Source organism: Leptonotus elevatus, chromosome 15 (genome assembly GCF_054856555.1).
Source record: "Leptonotus elevatus isolate MCC_2025b chromosome 15, RoL_Lele_1.0, whole genome shotgun sequence".
Lineage (NCBI taxonomy): Eukaryota > Metazoa > Chordata > Actinopteri > Syngnathiformes > Syngnathidae > Leptonotus > Leptonotus elevatus.
Window position 1 is genome coordinate 11,652,661 of NC_141253.1, and position 17,779 is coordinate 11,670,439.

The window sequence follows — 17,779 nt, forward strand, 5'->3', positions numbered from 1 at the left end:
TGGTTATTTTTAATCTTGTACTGAGCAAAAACATAAACGTTTTTTGTTCCCAGCATGAGCCAAACTAAATAAAATAAAAATTCCTATCTGCTCAAAAGGGCTATTTGTCTTAAATATTGTTCACACATCTGTCTAAATCTGTTCGTGAGCACTTCTCGTTTAACAAAATAATCAATTGACCTCACTTATGGTGGCATTGACTACATTTCCCATGATGCACCCCACCCTGCTTGCACGTGTCAACGCTGCCAGCAAACCGGACCAGACGTCACATTCCTGCATTCCCTTTCCCCCCTCCGGTTTTTCTACGTTGTCATTAACTCCATAGCTAACCCAGCTCCCCTTTTTATACACTTCCTTCCTTTTTTTTTAAACAAACACACTCATGGCGCGGAAGGTTTGATACGAGAAGGAGGTGAACCCGGGTTTTAGAGACACATTCTCAATTCGGGTGAGCATTAATCTCATTATAAACCGGTGTATGTGTATGTTGTTTCCAGTGCTAACAAGCACACATAACATGGGTGACGTGTTAAATGGCATATTCTTGTAGTCTTCTTATGCTATGACATTTTCTGTCATGCTAATAATGTGATTTTAAATCCATAATGTGCGCTCTTGTTGTTTTGCGGTTGTTAGCATTAGCCGGCCGGTTAGCCGCAAAGTTGGCGTCAGGTCAGCATTGTTGTGTTCCTCGCGTGGGTTGACTCAATTAGTGGGTTTTACCTTCGTCTGTTTCTCGACGTGTGGACACTGGCATGTTGTTCACATTATAGTGTTTTGTGTTGTTTATGAGGATGTATTGTGGGATGCTAAAGCTCGTGGCTAACGAATGTAGCTTTTCAGGCAATATGGGCGTGGTTATGGTACAGAAGATGGTACAAGGATACTGACGGGTTTGTTTTGATGGGAATTGTTTTTTTTCTCTGTTTGCTTTCATTGACTTTATTTGACATTAGCAGGACTGGACGAACAGTTCTTAAGATTAAATGGTGTGCTCCCAATCCGTCACCTAACTTGAATAAACCATCCCATCATCTGCCTAAAAGTATGACTTCTTATACATGTAACATTCCTTGGATTCTTGTCACAAGGAATGACTTTAGCAGGCAATTGGAACGTGCACGTGCCGCTGCATGCCGCATATTAAAGACCCTCAGCATCCAAGGCTGGATGAACTATGCATGGTTCAAAGTTTCAAAGTCACATTTGGGCGTTCATCATGGCAGCGAATATAAAAACGAAGTGGCTATTCTGCCGGGACCGGCAACTCGCCTCTTAGTGCTATTTTGCCGTGATTCGCGCGAGAACTACAATACAAATTGTGCACCAGTGAATGTGTAACTAGCGCATGGTGGTTAAAGGCACAATGTGTAATAATTGACCACTAGATGTCGTAGTCGAAGCGCATGCATTTAGAAGAACGCACACTACGGCGTCTCAGAGAGACCACACTCTGCAAGCTTACCACCAATCTGTATTTTACGCAAGCAAACGAGCATCTCGGCAAGCGACGGCGACTTGGCAGCTAGTGTGAAGCCTGGCGAGCGGGATTTAGCCACAGCAGCTAACAAGCGCGGCTAGCGTGAGATAGTCAGAGCCATAGGCTGGAGTGGCTAACGAGCGGCTAGCGGGAAAAGCTAGTAAAGCAGATGGTTACACGCAGCGGGAGCCCGAATCATGGGAGTCAGCAACGACCAACTTGATGCAAACACAACCACCAAGTTGTCCTTTCAGCATCCGTAGCAGAAAGATGGCGGCGAAACTGTTGTTTAGGGTGAGGCTCCAGTCATGTCATATAATTAGTGATTACTAGAGCTATGATTATATAAAGAATAATATACATTGATGTGATATATATATATATATATATATATATATATATATATATATATATATATATAAATAATGGACATTGATGTGATGGAAAATATAGTGGGTTTTGAAATTGAATAAATGGAATAAATTATTAGTTTACCGCTTTAAGGCGGTTACCGCAAAAGTGTGTGGTCATGTGTTTGAAACCCGCTTTGTACATTTGTTTTTTAACTACAATTTCTTGACAAGATCCTATATGATCTGAAGGGGTTAGGCTGATAATGATAATGCAGATAACAGCCTAAGGGTTATGGTTATGGTTAGGCTGGTAATGACAAGAGCATCATGGTGATAAAATGAAATGAAAACTTTGTGAAAGGACACAGAAGGGGGTGACGCGAGGCAGGAATCACTCCCAGTGGATGACAATATCCGCTGCCAAATAAAAATGCGTGTAATCAATATGATTTCATGTGTTCCGTCAGTGTAAACACAGCTGTAAAGAACAAAAAAAAAAATAGTGTTTGTTATTATTTAAAAAAAAACATATATATATATATATATATGTATATTTTTTAGATATGATTTGAATGAATGGGCCATTAATGTCGATTCCATTGCATTTATGTAAAAAGAACGTGTACTGGCCCAGTCGAGCTTGCGTCAGTGAACTTTAGGTGGCCCGACCCAGTCATGTAGTGGCCCCGGGGGCCATTGGCCATGCCACTGAAATCATTAGAGATGATGTTCAATACAGCATTTTTTTTCATAGCGATACCACAAGTACTCAACTCTTGAGTAGTCAGTAATACAGATACCATACTGATAATAATAATAATTACACTTGCACTTTTTATGCCCCCCCCCAAAAAAAAGGCCCTACAGAATCAGCCACCATCGCGAATACAATACTGAATGTACTATATCATGACATAAGTATTTTTACATAGGTTGATATCGATAACTGTTGATTTTTTTTTTTTACTTACTTAAAATAAGAAAAACAATTAATTCATTAAAGGTAAACTTAAAATGCAGCAATCCAGAGGAAAAATACCAACTCAACTAAAACTAATTTTAAAGCAATGTACGACGGTGTTCATTTCATCTATCCATAATCACTCGATGCAGAATTAAATGTAGACGGTGTGCGCGTTGTGAGTTAATGTGTGCGTGTGTGTTTTAAACATGTTGCAGAGCAGATAAATTCCATTGCGTACTATGGAAAAAACATGTTTGCCGTCCGTCGTCTTAAGCTTTAGGGATTCAGCTATAGTTGCACTTAATAGAGCGCTGCTGCTGCCTATTAATCAATTGACTCTCCCTGCAGGTCAAAGAGTGACTGGGAAAGAGAGAATAATTAGCAGTTGTCATGATTCACATTTGCCACGTGTACTTCGTGGCTTCATTGGTGAAGGTAGAAGATGGAGTTGCTTGAGCTGAACAGTGTTCCCCTGCTTTATCACAATTCATGAATCCACCTATTCCCAGATGTTTTTTAAACCTGTCATCTTATTCGCTGAAAAACTCACCAACTTCCTGCTCATACACCACCCCTGTCTAATGTGTGCTATGGCGCTATCTTGTCGCCAAACGAACGATGCTGTAGGTTGAGAGTTGGAGGTTTATTTCCTCAGGCCATTTACCATTACTCACATCATAGGGCTACAAAAAGCAGGAGAACACTCTATAAGGATGGAGTGATTAGCCTCCTTTTACACTACCTTTAAAAGCTGGCATTGCATGCTAAGTTGTTGCTCTGTCAGTGTGGGAAGGCCACCTACACGGACGGAATGGACAGTTGAAGTTGACCCGTCAGTTTTATTTGTGGCTTTTTCACTTCCCATATAGGACTTAATTTTGCCGCCTTTTTCCTGTTTTGTATAATAAACCACTCTGACATGGAATGTTGTAAGACCCGACCGATACGGATTTTTTTTTAATGCTGATTCAGATTTCGATATTTGGCACAATACAATTCTGATAGCTGATTAATCAAAAACATTTATAATAAATGAATTAATTTCTTTTTTTGGTCCTTTTATTTTAAAATATATAATGAATAAAGTAACTTATTTTTTCTGTTTCTTTAATGCTGAACAACAATAAAAAAATTAATTACAGGCAGAACATTTTATCTTTGTCTTTTATTGTGATAATATGTTAAGTTAATTTGTATTTTTTTTAAAACAACAACAATCGGGTTGGATGGTGCCTGCGCATGAAGACTTTTTTTTGTACCTCTTTTCAATGGCACAAAGACATCAACCCAGCAATTTTAAGCAATATTTTAGTTAGTTTTGGAAGTAGTATCAGAGCTGTAACACTGGCCTGACAGAACATACATGCAAGGGAATACCGGAAAGTTTTGACAAGGGTGCGACATTTAACACCCTGTCACTCACTTATCGCATTTTGTTGTGTGTTTCAAGTATTTTATTGGCACCTTAATCATGTAATTATCTGTTTGAATGATGTTGCGTTTGACATGGTTTGCGTCAATATCCAGCTTCACTGCATTTTGTGTGAAATGCAAAGTCGGATAAATGCCAGTTTTCTTTTTTTGTTATTGTTTTTTTCTTCTTCTTTTTCTTTTTTTTAAAGAGCTCAGTATTGTTCATTCGGTAATATCATCATCATTGCTCTTTTTAATTTTATTTATTTTTGTATGTGCGTGCGAGTGTGTGTGTGTGTGTGTATTCGTTAGTTCACCAAAAACCTATTAAAAAAATCCCATACCGTTCACCTAAACCGAACACCGCCGTCAGGAGACCCGAGGAAGGACCAAAGAAAACAAATGAAAGTGAAAACCAGCACCGACCAGACACCACCCACCGGGCCACCAACCAGAGTTCTTCACCAACCCCAGAAACATCTAAATTCCAACAAATCAGGGAGACTGCCAGTTTTCTATTGCAGCTCTAATGTGGAATCTTTCTGTGAAAGAGGTTAGTGAGCCCAAAGGGAGGCCACCACTGAAAACAATGATGCATTTAGCTTAGCGGAGCTCCACGCTCATTGTTGTGGTCTTATTGTAGCTTAGCTTTTGTCTCTGGCATTATTTGTTGTGTTAGTATGTGACCAAACCATGACCACTAACGGCCCTTGCTGGCTTTGATAAATCCTTAACTTGCTACTTTATAAAGGCATCAGTTTGATACAGCTTTTGTATTTTGATTGTGGGTGTGTGCTACATGGCAATAATAGTTGTACTGACAGTGCTTTGTGCCACTCGGAGACAATAGACCATTGTGTACACAAACATAGGCAAGCATCCCCATACACAAACAAGTCTGCCCCCTTTTACTCCCATGTGGCATATGTAGGCTGTTCTTTACCCCCTCATGTATTCAGGCCAGTTGAAGGAAACCAACAGCAAACCTAGTGTAGAATGTCGAGAACGAAATTGGAATCCGCAAGCAAAGACAGGCAGAGGTAGACCAAAAACAATATGGAGAAGGTCAATCCAACAAGAAGTTTGGCAAATGATGTGCAGGAATGTGGAGGAACTTAATTGACAACACATCACCACACCCGTCCCATTTTTAACTTGACTTTTAAACACTACGTTTAAGCAAGAAATCAGCTTAGTAAAATCATCATAATATATCTTAATTTACTAACTCAATCAGGTACATGTTGTTGCTGTTCAAGAAACAGCGACAACCCTCATCGTGACCCTGCTCTCGGTAAATAGACTACGCCGAATTTGGTGTAAACCCGCTGTGTGAGGTTGTTAAGACAGCCAGTCTGTAGTAGACCAGATTAGCTGTATTAGCCGCTCCCTCGCTGTATGTGGTGAGAACCCTGACTTGCATTCCCACTGTTTTAGCTCCAGGCTTATGCTTCTTTATGTCTGCTTGTTGTGTAACCACAGCCGTCTAAAAGGCTACCAGACAAGTGGCGGTGTTGTTTAACAGTACAATAGCTAAAAGAAAACCTCACAGTTTGGGTTAAATATTGCAAATTGGATTTAATGGGCGGGTCAATAGCAATTTTGTCCTGTGGCAGTGTAGCCTACATGTAAAGGACGTCTGACTAGGCTGCAAATACAGTCATTAAAAACAAAAGTTATGTGGAGCCTAATCATTTAGCATTGATGTATAGGTCTCAAATACTAGGATTGTGATGGTGATTTAGTCAGAATTATTCAACGTTTAAGCAATTAACATTTTGTTATGTTCAGATCTGCAGTGTTATGAAAGAATCTGGCGGAGCATCAACCACATTGATGGGCTGCATACTTGCAAATCATGCGATTGTTGGAAATTACAGTGGTGGTGCCTTGACTTCTGAGTAGGACTTGACCGATAAATATATTTTTTAGGCTGATGATGAAATCTGTCAGGATAAAATTCCAATAACTGATTAATCTGCCGACCAACAAAAAAAAAAAAGTAAGATGGATGAATAAAATAACTTATTTTTTCTTTGGTCCTATAACACTTACGACAATAAAGATATGAATTACAGGCAGAGCATTCGATTGTTTAAAAATACTTACTTTTAGTATTTGTTAAACTTTACAAATGTAGTGAAAAAACAGAGATGTACTGCTAGTGCAATCTGTTATGCACTTTTAACCCTTTACTGAACACACTAATACAAAATGAAAACACGTATATGTGGCCAAAACTCATGTCTGGACGCTCGCTCAGGCAGAAAATAACAGGTTCATGATGTCACTCAACTAAACCACGCCCCTTAAAGGCAGACAGCTCAGATGTAAAGTTGTTGTATTTCCAAATTGTCTTTAAGTACACTGTTCAGTAATTAGCTTTTTAACCACTTTTTATGTCTTTGCATTGTCCTTTATTATGTTTTTGTACAAAGCAGTACTATTTTTGTTTATCGGAAACACAAAACAAAACTTGTGGTGTTTTGTGGGACTGAAACTGATTAAATAGAATAATTCATTTCAATAGGGAATATTAATATAGGTAACAACAACTGTTTATAATGCAAATTAATTCAACAAAAGTGAATACATTTCAAAAGGGTGCCTTTCATTTTCTTGGTAGAAAAAAAAACGTGTCTTACCTTAAATCTTACCCCTTTGAAAAGCTCCTGTTTTTCAATTATTTTGTTGTGTCAAGTAACGTAGCTTAGCATTTTGTTTCCTTCATTCACAAAATACCTTCATAACCTGGATGTGACCCCACCAAGGGCCACAGTATTACAGATTGTTTTTGCCAAAGGAGAAGTGAGTCACATATTCTGTAGACCTGCAAATTAACTCTTTACTCCGTTTTTAATAGAAACATTGTCATTGGCTTGAAGTGTTGTGAAACCCATACTCCCTGTCAGTTGTCCTTCCAAGGCCGAGGACTCCCCAGCGACTCGCCAGGCATCGGTAGAGAACGCTCCGCATGCTCCATGGGGATAAATCCTCTTTGCATGGCCGCTGATCAAAGCTGTGATGTAAAGGAGCTTAGCGGTGAGGGCCAGGGGGTCAGGTGATCGCACACAACAACCCTGACAGAAGGGTGGGGCGGAGTGGCGGTGAAATGAGGCGGAAAAACTAACAGAGAGGCAAGCGTGGATGTTGACAGTAGCAGAGGGGGTGCGTGAGGGTTTTGATGTAAATTTCAGAACTGTCAAGGCTGTTGTGAAAAGATGGTGCGTGTATGGATGCTCGTTGACAGCAGTAATGTGATGCGTTGTTTTCAGATCATGAGGTGAGAGCTTTGCCGTTGTTATGATGCGTTTATAGAAAATATGATATCCTGCTGATGCTGACTGCTCTTGCAATCTTTCACCACTTAGGTCACTTTCCTCCCCACCTTCCCCTCCTCGCCACCCACCCGCCGCCGCCGCCTCGGTTGTCATGGAAAGCTCATCAGTAGCGTCGGCGTCATCCGAAGCCGGCAGTACGCGCTCGCAGGAGATCGAGGAGCTGGAGCGCTTCATCGACAGCTACGTGCTGGAGTACCAGGTGCAAGGGTTGCTGGGCGACAAGGTCGACGGTGACTTGGACCTGGACGATGGTGGGAAGGTGCCACAGGTTAGTGCATTATTTCAACGATGAATGGCAGTGATACTTTATAAGCAACAATGCCCAATTTTAAAATGGACAGATAGGCCAAGGCATTTGGAGATGAGCTATTAAGAACAACAATAAATGAACATGTGAGCGGTTCGAGTGTGTATATAATTACTTTTCATTTTGTATTTCATCTCATCTCACTACATTTAAATTTAAGATGGCTTGCAGTATATAACACATTTTGTGATCATATGTCTGCAACAGTGATCAAATTACAATATGTTTTCTTCATAAAACACTACTGCGACAGCATGCTTACGAAAAGCAAAGCATACAGTTCTCATCATAACGAAAAGCAAAGCTGTATGCTTTGCTTTTCGTTATGATGAGACTTCTGAAATTAGGTAACTTAATTCATGAAAAGGAGCGATTGTCCGATCTTGATCCGAACTTACCTGGCAGGTGCAGCTCCGCATTAGGAAGGTGTTTGCAATACGATGTTGTTACCGTGTACCGTTTTATAGGTACTGCTTAGGGGCATGCATCTTTTCACAAAAGACGATTCGAGAAGGTTTTTGATACCTGGGGTGTGAAACGCTTAAAGCGGCCGTGGCTCAGGGTGTGGAGAGGGTCGTTCGGTAGCCAGAAGGTCGGCTGTTCGATCCCTGCTTTCCCCAAGTCATGTGTTGTTATGTCCTTGGGCAAGGCACTTCACACACATTGCCTCCAGCGCTATTCACATTGGTGTATGGAGGGTGCGAATGTTTGGTGGTAGTCGGAGGGGCCGTAGGCGCACACTGGCAGCCACGCTTCCGTCAGCCTGCCAACTTAAGTAGCTTACTGCCACCACAGTGTGAATGTGTGAGTGCATGAATAATGTATCCATTCCATTGTAAAGCGTCTAGAAAAGCGCTATATTAATCCGAGGCATTATTATTATTATTATTATTATTATTATTATTATTATCATTATTATTAAGGATGGTTACATTTGAAAGTGGCACCATTTGATTTGGTTCGCCTCAGTGGGATTTCGATTTGATTCAATATGGTATGGCTCAGTTCTAGAGGATATGATGCAATGACTTTTTTGTTGTCATTTTACATAATTTTAATGAACTTGTCAGTACGTGCTGTAAATGTGACCTTCTATGATTTATCGTTACAATAAAAGATGATTCGATACGTCTCTCAATATACAGTATTTAAAAGTGGAACCATTCGATGCTGTTCGGTTTGATGCACTTGCATCTTAAAAAAATAAAATAAAAAGATTTTCCTGTTCCAACAGGCTTTTGTTACACAGTACTGCTGGAATTAGGTTGCATAATATATAATGTATATTTAGGGCAGCATATGCTTGTAAAATGAGCTTGTTCAATGTATTGGCTAGTAAAATATCATATTACTCGTTGTGCTTAGTGTTCCTATGTCACAGGGAATATTTCTCGTTCTATGGTTGCTTCATTCGTAAAAACAAAACACAAAAAGACTAAGAAAAAGCAAAAATGATGTGGTTTTGTTGAAATTAATCATTTAGATGCTTTCATCGCTGTAGACTTGCAAGATTTGTTGATGTCTTACTTGAAGATGATGGTTTGAACTGACGTTTGTGATTTTTCTCTACATATTTGTACAATTTTGATTGAAGTCCAAATTGTAACACTTTAGGGACGTTTGGAAGTCTACTGTATAAGAAAGTACCAATTAAACTAGTTGTTAAATCAAATTTATTGGTTGGTGTAGTTTATGTATATGTAATATACCAGCAGTTGGGTAATTGTTGTAATTCCCACTATGTGTTGTTTCTCTCTTCCAGTGGACGGACGACTGCAATGACTACAAAGATGGCAGCTGGACGTCGTCACAGGGGAGGAGCTCCTCTAAGCCAGTAAGTGTGTGTTCAGTAGGGCGGGAGTTGGCCTTCTCTCCCAGCAGGATGGAACAGAAAAACATTATTTTACCACCCCTGTGCAGGATGAGTGGGAGCACAGCAGTAACGGCAGTTCAGGGTCCAGGCCCAGTTCTGGGTCTAGACCGGGTTCCGGCTCTCGATCTGGCAGCAGGGGTCGAAACAACCAGTTCAAAGGCTCCGCCAAGGTGCCAGCTCAAATCATGTCATGTCTGTGTGTTTAAGCTACAATATATGTCACATACTGATGATATATGTTGTGTTTTTTTCCCCCATTTCTGTTGTTTGCATTTTAGAATGGAAACAAAGAAGTCTCCTTTGACATCCTAGGCACAGACATTTGGGCGGCTAACACAATGGACTCACGCGGGTACGTGCTTTGCTCCTCCACCTCACCTAACCTGGTCCTGATTTAGGCATCACTACACTACCCCAACAGATGGTGTCTCACCTGTTATGGCGATGGCCAAAGAGAGAAATTGTCAGAGCAACTTTGTTCCCAAATTCTGTTAGTGCTTTTGATATCGAACAGTGACACGATAAACCTTTAAAGCAGAAGTCGTCTTTTTTTTTCTTTTTGTTTTGCTAATGTATGTTCAATGTGCTCCCACTAGTCTAAACAAAGCATTCTGATTCATATTGCGAACGTCACATGATCAAACTAACGAGCCGTGACATTCGTACCCTGAGCTGCTAGGCACTGTGATGTCATTTTCATTCGACAGTGAGTGGCAGTATAAGACAAAATAGAAGCCCCCTGGATAAAAACGGGTGGATTTTTCTGCTTTCACAAATGCCCCCCAAAACGAGAAAATTTGCCAATCAGGTTTGTCCACCAATTTGGTGCTATTTATAGAGAACAGAGACAGGAAAAATAATTGCAGCCTTGACTGTAATTTTAAAAGGGGCTGGTGTATTTTTTTTTTTTAATTTCACGTTTTGTTTTAAAGAGGGCTTTCACATGATATTGTTATTGCCTAGGTTGGAGTATTGTAGCTGTCAAGCCAGTGTTGGGAAAATAAGAAGGTTGATGTCTTATTCAGGCAGTACGTACTACGTAGTTAAATTATATACTGTACAACCCTGCAGACTTGCGGTTTGTCTCATGCGGGATCACATAGCTGCGTATTCCCCCCATTTAAAAAAATATTTTTGGGGGTAGGTTGTCCCCCCAATTTGCACAGTTTTTTTTCATTAAAAATATAAATTAATTTTTGGGTCAAATTTTGTGTGTTTGTTTTCATTTTCAATGCATTTCAGTTGGTGTCATTGATATGCAGATTTTCACAATTCACAGGCAGGTCTGGTCATTTTCCCTCTCGAATAGCGGGGTTTCACTGTACTGTATATATTTTTATCATGTCATGTATGTTTGTGGGTTGCAGGGGTACAGGTTGGGATGTGCAGCCAGAGAAGTTAGACTTTAGTCATTTCCATAGGAAACACACAAGAGCTATGCCAAAGCACCTGCCACACATCGACCGAGAGGGGTATGATCCACCATTTTGTGCTAAAAATTTGGCCAGTTTTGTGTTGCCATTTGCATCTTGATGTAATCTCTGTGGTGTCCATTCTTTCCCCCCCCCCTGTTTTCAGGATGAGCAAAAACAAGTTTGAGGAAGACGACTGCTTAGACTTAAATGACATAGAGAAGTTCCTGCCCCATCTGTGCTCTGTGAGTTACAGACCCATTTCTTGTTGTGTTTTGTTTTTGGTAGAAGATATATAAACATTTAATAATTGTAGGCATACACAAGTTAAACAATTTACAAGCGGGAAACCTTTACATATTCCTTGACACCATGGAGGAAAAATAATAACCTCCAGTTAAAGAGAGGCTGTCTATAAATAAACCTCTGGTGACATCTAGTGGCTTATTGACGAACTGCGGTGTACACTGCTTCAAAATGCACCACTGCCACCTGGTGGTTCTATGTGTGTACAACATTAACAGGTCCATTTAACATAGGCATTTTTTCACAAAACAGTACACATGTGTCTCAATAACTTGTCTGTGATATGATTGCATCAAAAAATGAACAAGTTATAGTACACTCTAAAGGTTTGCTTAAATCAGGCCAGTTTTAGGTGCCAGCCATGGCGCATACAAGTGAGCCAGCCCCTGAGACTGATGGGCTAATGGCAAATTTGGCTTTTGTTACCAGAACCTGAACATTGCTACAAGAGATACTTCATGCACAGCTTTCATCATCTCGCTGGCAGGTGTATGCTTAAAAGCTGGCTGGATCTCCCTGGCAAGGGAGATCATTTAGGACACTGTTTTGACTGTCTCCTATGTTGCGGCGCTTGGCAGGCTGGCTCTCACCATTTCAACGGCCAGTGAGTGCTGCACTGCTTAAGTGATTGGGTGATACACTACACTTGTCATATACAGTAGCTCTTGCCAGATCCGCATTATAGCATAATAATAAGCAAATTAATAAGTGTCTTAAATTAATAAGTGTCTAGAGAAAAAAAGAGTGCAAAATAACACTACACAAAACAGCAAATGAGTTAGCCCCACACCACAAGTGTCAGCTGAGGGAGGGAGGTTAAAAGTATATTAAATATTTATAATATTATATAATATAACCTTTATTAGTCCCACAAGGTGGAAATGAGCATTGTTTCACAACCAATTGAATGAAATTAATGAAAACAGGAAATAGAAAAATGCAAGGGAAGATATTTGTACAAGAAGGACATAGCACTAATTCGAAACCAACATGTTGTCACTTCAAGTGAGGATAATGGAATTTGGAACAGAGAAGACATGACTAAATTCACAAAGTGAATAATATTTAATATTTGGTGGCATAACCCTTACTTGCACACATTGACTTCACCAGACTGTTACATTCTTCATTTAAAATTATAATTTCCAGGCCTTTACTGCAGTCTCTTTCAGTTCTTGTTTCTGGGGGTTGCTCCCTTCTGCTTTCTGTGTTTGTTGTAGTGCTAGCAGTGTGTTTTGGGTCATTGTCTTGTCGCAGCATGATGATTATTAGTTTGGATAAATTTTTCTGTAAATTGCCAGACAAAATGTTTTGGGTTTTTTACATAATAGTTGCCATGACTACAGTTCTTCATCTTCTAGTTCTTCTTCTATCTTCTTTTGGTGCATTACGCCACCTTTTAGCATGCTATAAAGAAGGTCACCACCGGCGGTAGTTCTTGCTGCTTTGACAAATACTTTTGGTGTATTACTGCCGGTGGTATTAATGCACAGAAAGTCAACACGATAGGGAATGGACACTTTGGGTGCCTGTCCAAGCTCTTAATTTAAATATATACAAGTCACACCCGAGTGTGTATAAGTAGTAGGACCAGCCAAACTATGGAAAAAAAGTGTCATTTAAAGTCTGAAAAATATGGTACCTAATTGTCAAAATAAGAGAAACTAAGTTTGTTTCTCCTCTACATACCCTGTGAGTGGATTTCCAAGATAATGTCTTCCTGAAGTAATGTCTTCCTGAAGATAGTGTCAACAAGTGAACCAAATGTGTGAAACTGCTTTTGCAGATGTGTTTCTACTATCGTCAGACGGGTAGTATTGTGTTGAACAAAAGTGATTTGTTTTTGGCTGGGTTGTCAGGCAGTAGCCTCCGTTCGCCAATGTCACCCTCTCTTCCTTCCCCGCTGTCCAAGCCAAAATGTCTTCTACTAGCTCCCCTTTCCTTCCCCTCTCAACCTCTGTGTCATCTTTGCCTTTATGCACCGTGGCATTTTGAGCCAAGACTGGCCTGCTCACACTGTTAAGGATGGCTTCCTCATTGTATAGATCACGAGCCAAGAATGCCATTTCCAGTTATTCATGTTGGACCGACAAGAAAGATGGGGTTGACCTCACGTGTGCGTAGGATTGGGTATGCCAGCATTAGACCATGGAACTCTTGGTCTTCCCTTCCTTCAGCGATCTATAATAATAACACTTTTCGCTATGTCCCATGAATTTTAATTACGTCATACTAAAAGCATGTTATACATGTTACCAGATACACAATTTACATTGCATGATTGTTTCTAAATCTGCTGTCTGGATTACTTTTGGATTAAGATTGTTTTATTACACTTTGTAAACCCGAATACCAACAATTTGGTTTACGAATGCCCCGGCATGTGACGTTTCAAGCTTATAAATGGCACACATTGAACTAGATTGTTGAGCAGTGTGAAAATATGTGGTCAGTGGTCACACAGAAGAAACTCAGTCTACCAGTAGAGGTGCAGCAGTTAATCCATTAATGGACATCTAATTGATTATCAAATCAATTGACCACTATTTTAGTCAATTAATTGTTCAAGACCTTGTTTAATTTAAAATGGTTTAAATGCTTAAATTTGAGCCTCTCAACAGTAAACGTTAAGGGTGTGCCTCTCCAATAAAAGATGATTAGATACGTTGTCTCACTTTAAATGACGGTGTTACGAAATTTGCAGAAACTGCCTAAAAGCCTAAAATCATTGTGGTTTTGAACTCAAACATAAAACTTTTGCATACATTAGGTGCCAGTGTTCGGCCAATTAAAGGGTCCCACACCCAGCGCCTATTAGAGGGACTGCTCCGATGTGCTAAACAATATATATCACCATGCTGACTTTTGTGTTGCCCTGTTAAATTTGCAGTTTGGATTAGATCTGGATGAAACTTGTTTTGAAGGATGTCCTGGGAGGGGATTACAGTGTGGTCATATCCAACTATGCCTTTTTTGTTTTACTGTACAGGTATATGACAGCATAGTGGCTTAGAGCAAGAATACCTAGTTGGCCCCGGACCATATGAAACCTGGTTGTTGCCTGGAAGTTTCACACAAAGCCACGTCAAGGAAAATATAACCTGCAATTCCAAATGACCACACAGACCTGCTGCTGTCATTTTTTGGGTGCCTTAAGCAGTTTTGTTGCACGGCTTTGTCAGGGAGATGATTACAATGCCCTAAAAGAATGAAAGGCAGCAGAGAGGGAAGGTTAAGTGAGAGCAGTCATTGAGGACATATCCGCTCTCTGGCCCGGGAACAAAGCAGCAGCCTGGAGCTGAGATGTGTCGCAGACTGCCTGGCCCCTGTGCCTGGACGCGTACGTGCAGTCGAGCAGGACTTGGGTCGGGAAATGGACCAAGGGAGGGTGGGGGGTGCTGGGGCTGGACTCTTTGTGGCAGTGTGTCTGCCAGCTGTCAACTACATTCCACTGTTCATTCTGTTCCACGTATACCGTTTCTTTCATGTTTCCACCAATCTGACTTTATCTCCCATCGCGCTTGATATTTGACATCTCCTTCTTCTCCATGCGTCTCATCCTCCCTCCCTGTGCTCCACTTGACGTCCTTCGCGGTTCCCCACATCCTTCAAATGTTGATGGGCAGCGGAACAGTATTCAGGGAGGCGTGGGGGGGTCACGGTGACCGGTAGCCCCCCCACCCTGTGGTCTCTTCCTGCTATTGTCCCTGCTCTTGATCCTGCACTATGTTAACTATGCGCTGGTCACTTCTGCAGTACGACCCTTTGGTCTTTTCCCACCTTAGTCACCGGCAAGGTTTTGCATCTCGTCACTATCCAATCAATAGTCTGCATCTCCAGATTTAGATTTGGATTTTTTTACAAACAAAAATACTTGTTTTGTGTGTTTGTGAGAAAGAAGCAATTCCCAAAATATGAGGATACATGCCTTTCATCAGACATTGAGCGTATCAACTACTAGAGAAGTCATGTGACTTTCCTCTATTCATTGTCAGAATATTAAACAATTAATAAATTTTCAAGTGCTTTAGTCTCATGACGTTCTTCCTTGTAATATTACTTTTTCTGAAAACAAAAATGTAGCTTTTCTATTAATTGTACTACTTTTTTTGTTAACTATGATGTTATTTACATTACTCTTTTTTTTTTTTATATAATAATATATAATATAATACTACTTTTTTTCTGAGCAAAGTATTACTTGTAAATGTAAGCTTTTTTTCTAATTGCATTGCTGTAGTAATATTACTTTTCAAACTTACTGTTTCAATTCCCAAGCTTTACAACTTTTTCTCATCCTATTGCATCTTCTGAACAAAATGTGACTTTATTCTTGTAACTTCCTTTTTTTCTTTTCTTTTTTTCTTTCTCTTGTTACTTCCATCAAGTAATCTAATAATAATACTACTTTTACTCTATTTTTATTACTTTTTTAAAACATGAATTCAGTCTGTTTCTTTCTTGTAATATTACTACTTTTCTTTCCAATCAAATATCTTTATTCTTCTTACGTTTTGTAGTTATGTTACTTCTTTTTCTGAACAAACTACAGCACTCAATATAACAACCCTTGACGTCCTTCGCGGTTCCTCACATCCTTCAAATGTTGAAATGTTGACTAAACAAAGTACTTGAGTCTCTCTTCTTCACACCAATTGCTACTTTCCTACTAGCCAGGATTTGGAACAGTCGTAGGGAGTTACAGAAGAGTACAAAAAAGTAAATAGGTGGGTTTTGGAGAAAATAGATGGATAGCTTTCACCAAAAAACAAACAAAAAACAAAAAACCCAACAACAACCCAGACGAAGTGAATCTATAAATAGCAAGCCATGACAAAGTGAGGCTTTACTGTACTCAAAATGTTGTTCCTTGAGGTATTTTGACGTGCCACAGACATTACTTGGTTGTTTTCACGTAAATGCAACATTAATGTAAACCAGAGTGCACAAGCACAAAGCTTTGATTCATCCGAGATGATGAGCAGGCTGTCAGTGTATTATAGCACAGAGCGCATGTATGATTGAAGGTCTCACTGAAAGCAAGAACAGAGGGTGAGCATATAAAACCTGCCTCTGTAGGTGTCACATGATTACATTTCTATAGGGTACTGCAGTCCCCACCACATCGGCACTTTGATCCCACAATGGCTCCATCTCCTCCTTTATCCAGACCACCAGCTGCTTTGGTGTAGCTGTCGATCTGTCACTCCGTTGTGGCGCTGGCCTCTGATCACGTCTATTTAATGAGATGTGGATGTCAGGACCTCGAATCTTTTCGCCTCCTAGCACCGATCACCCACTGTACCTGACTGTGATGGCTGCAAATCTCCCCTTTCTGTACTGCAGGCGAGCGTCATTTACAGAGTTGGATCAAAAGTGCCCCTGAGTAGCGATCATCAAACACCAAGCAAATCCGACACTGCGGGGAATCCTATACTACAGGGATTTTTACAAGAAAACACTAAGAAATTCTCCGCGTTGACGTGAAACCTAACATGTCTGAGTTTGACTTCCCGTTGACGGCAATAGCGCTCGACTGTCGGCGCAGATTTTCTGATTACTCTTGAAGTGCTGCTCGTCAAGTTGTCTTTGATCAAATAGATTTTTAATAGCATTTCTCATACCATGAAAAAATGGGTGATTGAAGTGAAGCTATAGCTATGCCTAGATTCCCCAAGCGTATTAGGGCCATGCTTGAATAGTTTAACCCCAAAAAATGATGAAAAGTTTTTTGAGAAGAAAGGTGTGTTTTTGAAGATGATAAAAAAATGTTTTCCCAGATAACCTTTTTTGTTGTTGTTGAAGTTGTATTTGTTCTAGATAGGTCATAAAAGTAGCAGAAGACTGTTGGTGCGTTCAGAAATATGCCATGAGTGCACACTGGTTTGCTCAAACCGTTTGGAAACTCAACACGTTGCTCGAATTTGCCGTTTAAAAATTCAGTGCACCAATAACAGAGTGCTAGTGTGCTCAGTCAGTACTCCGACTGGGGACACGGTGCGCCAGTGCATTGGGCAGTAGAAGATTGAAACGGTGCTAGCAGGATGCGAGGGTTGTGGACTGACGGGGGATATAAATGTTGGCATTCACCACCATTCGTGTACCGTGGATACTTCTCAAGTTGGCACGTTATGAACTTTATTTTTGGTAGTTTGTGCTTTAGTGGCGCTAGGTCTAGGACTTTTCTTAAGTTGGTGGTTTTTAGGCTGGCTAACATTGATGTTAGCTAACTGTGTGGGTTAGAGAGTTGATAACTGCTGAGCCGGGTAGTTGTATTAGTAGTTGTCTTGCTAATACAACACACTGGTGTGTTCAGAAATTAATGGG

General features: G+C 40.3%; 1 protein-coding gene across 3 annotated transcripts in view; it reads left to right on the plus strand.

Annotated features, from left to right (window-relative positions):
• Positions 1-261: 261 nt before the first annotated feature.
• The window catches only part of ctif (CBP80/20-dependent translation initiation factor), a 46,568-nt gene continuing 29,050 nt past the window's right edge, over positions 262-17,779 (plus strand). For 2 of the 3 annotated variants that reach the window (XM_086097240.1, XM_086097241.1), the window contains exons 1-7: positions 7,350-7,496; positions 7,585-7,822; positions 9,624-9,695; positions 9,782-9,904; positions 10,013-10,086; positions 11,102-11,206; positions 11,313-11,391. In XM_086097240.1, the coding sequence (XP_085953366.1) occupies positions 7,435-7,496; positions 7,585-7,822; positions 9,624-9,695; positions 9,782-9,904; positions 10,013-10,086; positions 11,102-11,206; positions 11,313-11,391 (753 nt within the window). In that variant the 5' untranslated portion in view covers positions 7,350-7,434. Of the gene's footprint in view, positions 452-7,349; positions 7,497-7,584; positions 7,823-9,623; positions 9,696-9,781; positions 9,905-10,012; positions 10,087-11,101; positions 11,207-11,312; positions 11,392-17,779 lie in introns of those variants that run through there. The other variant, XM_086097242.1, reaches the window with a different exon arrangement.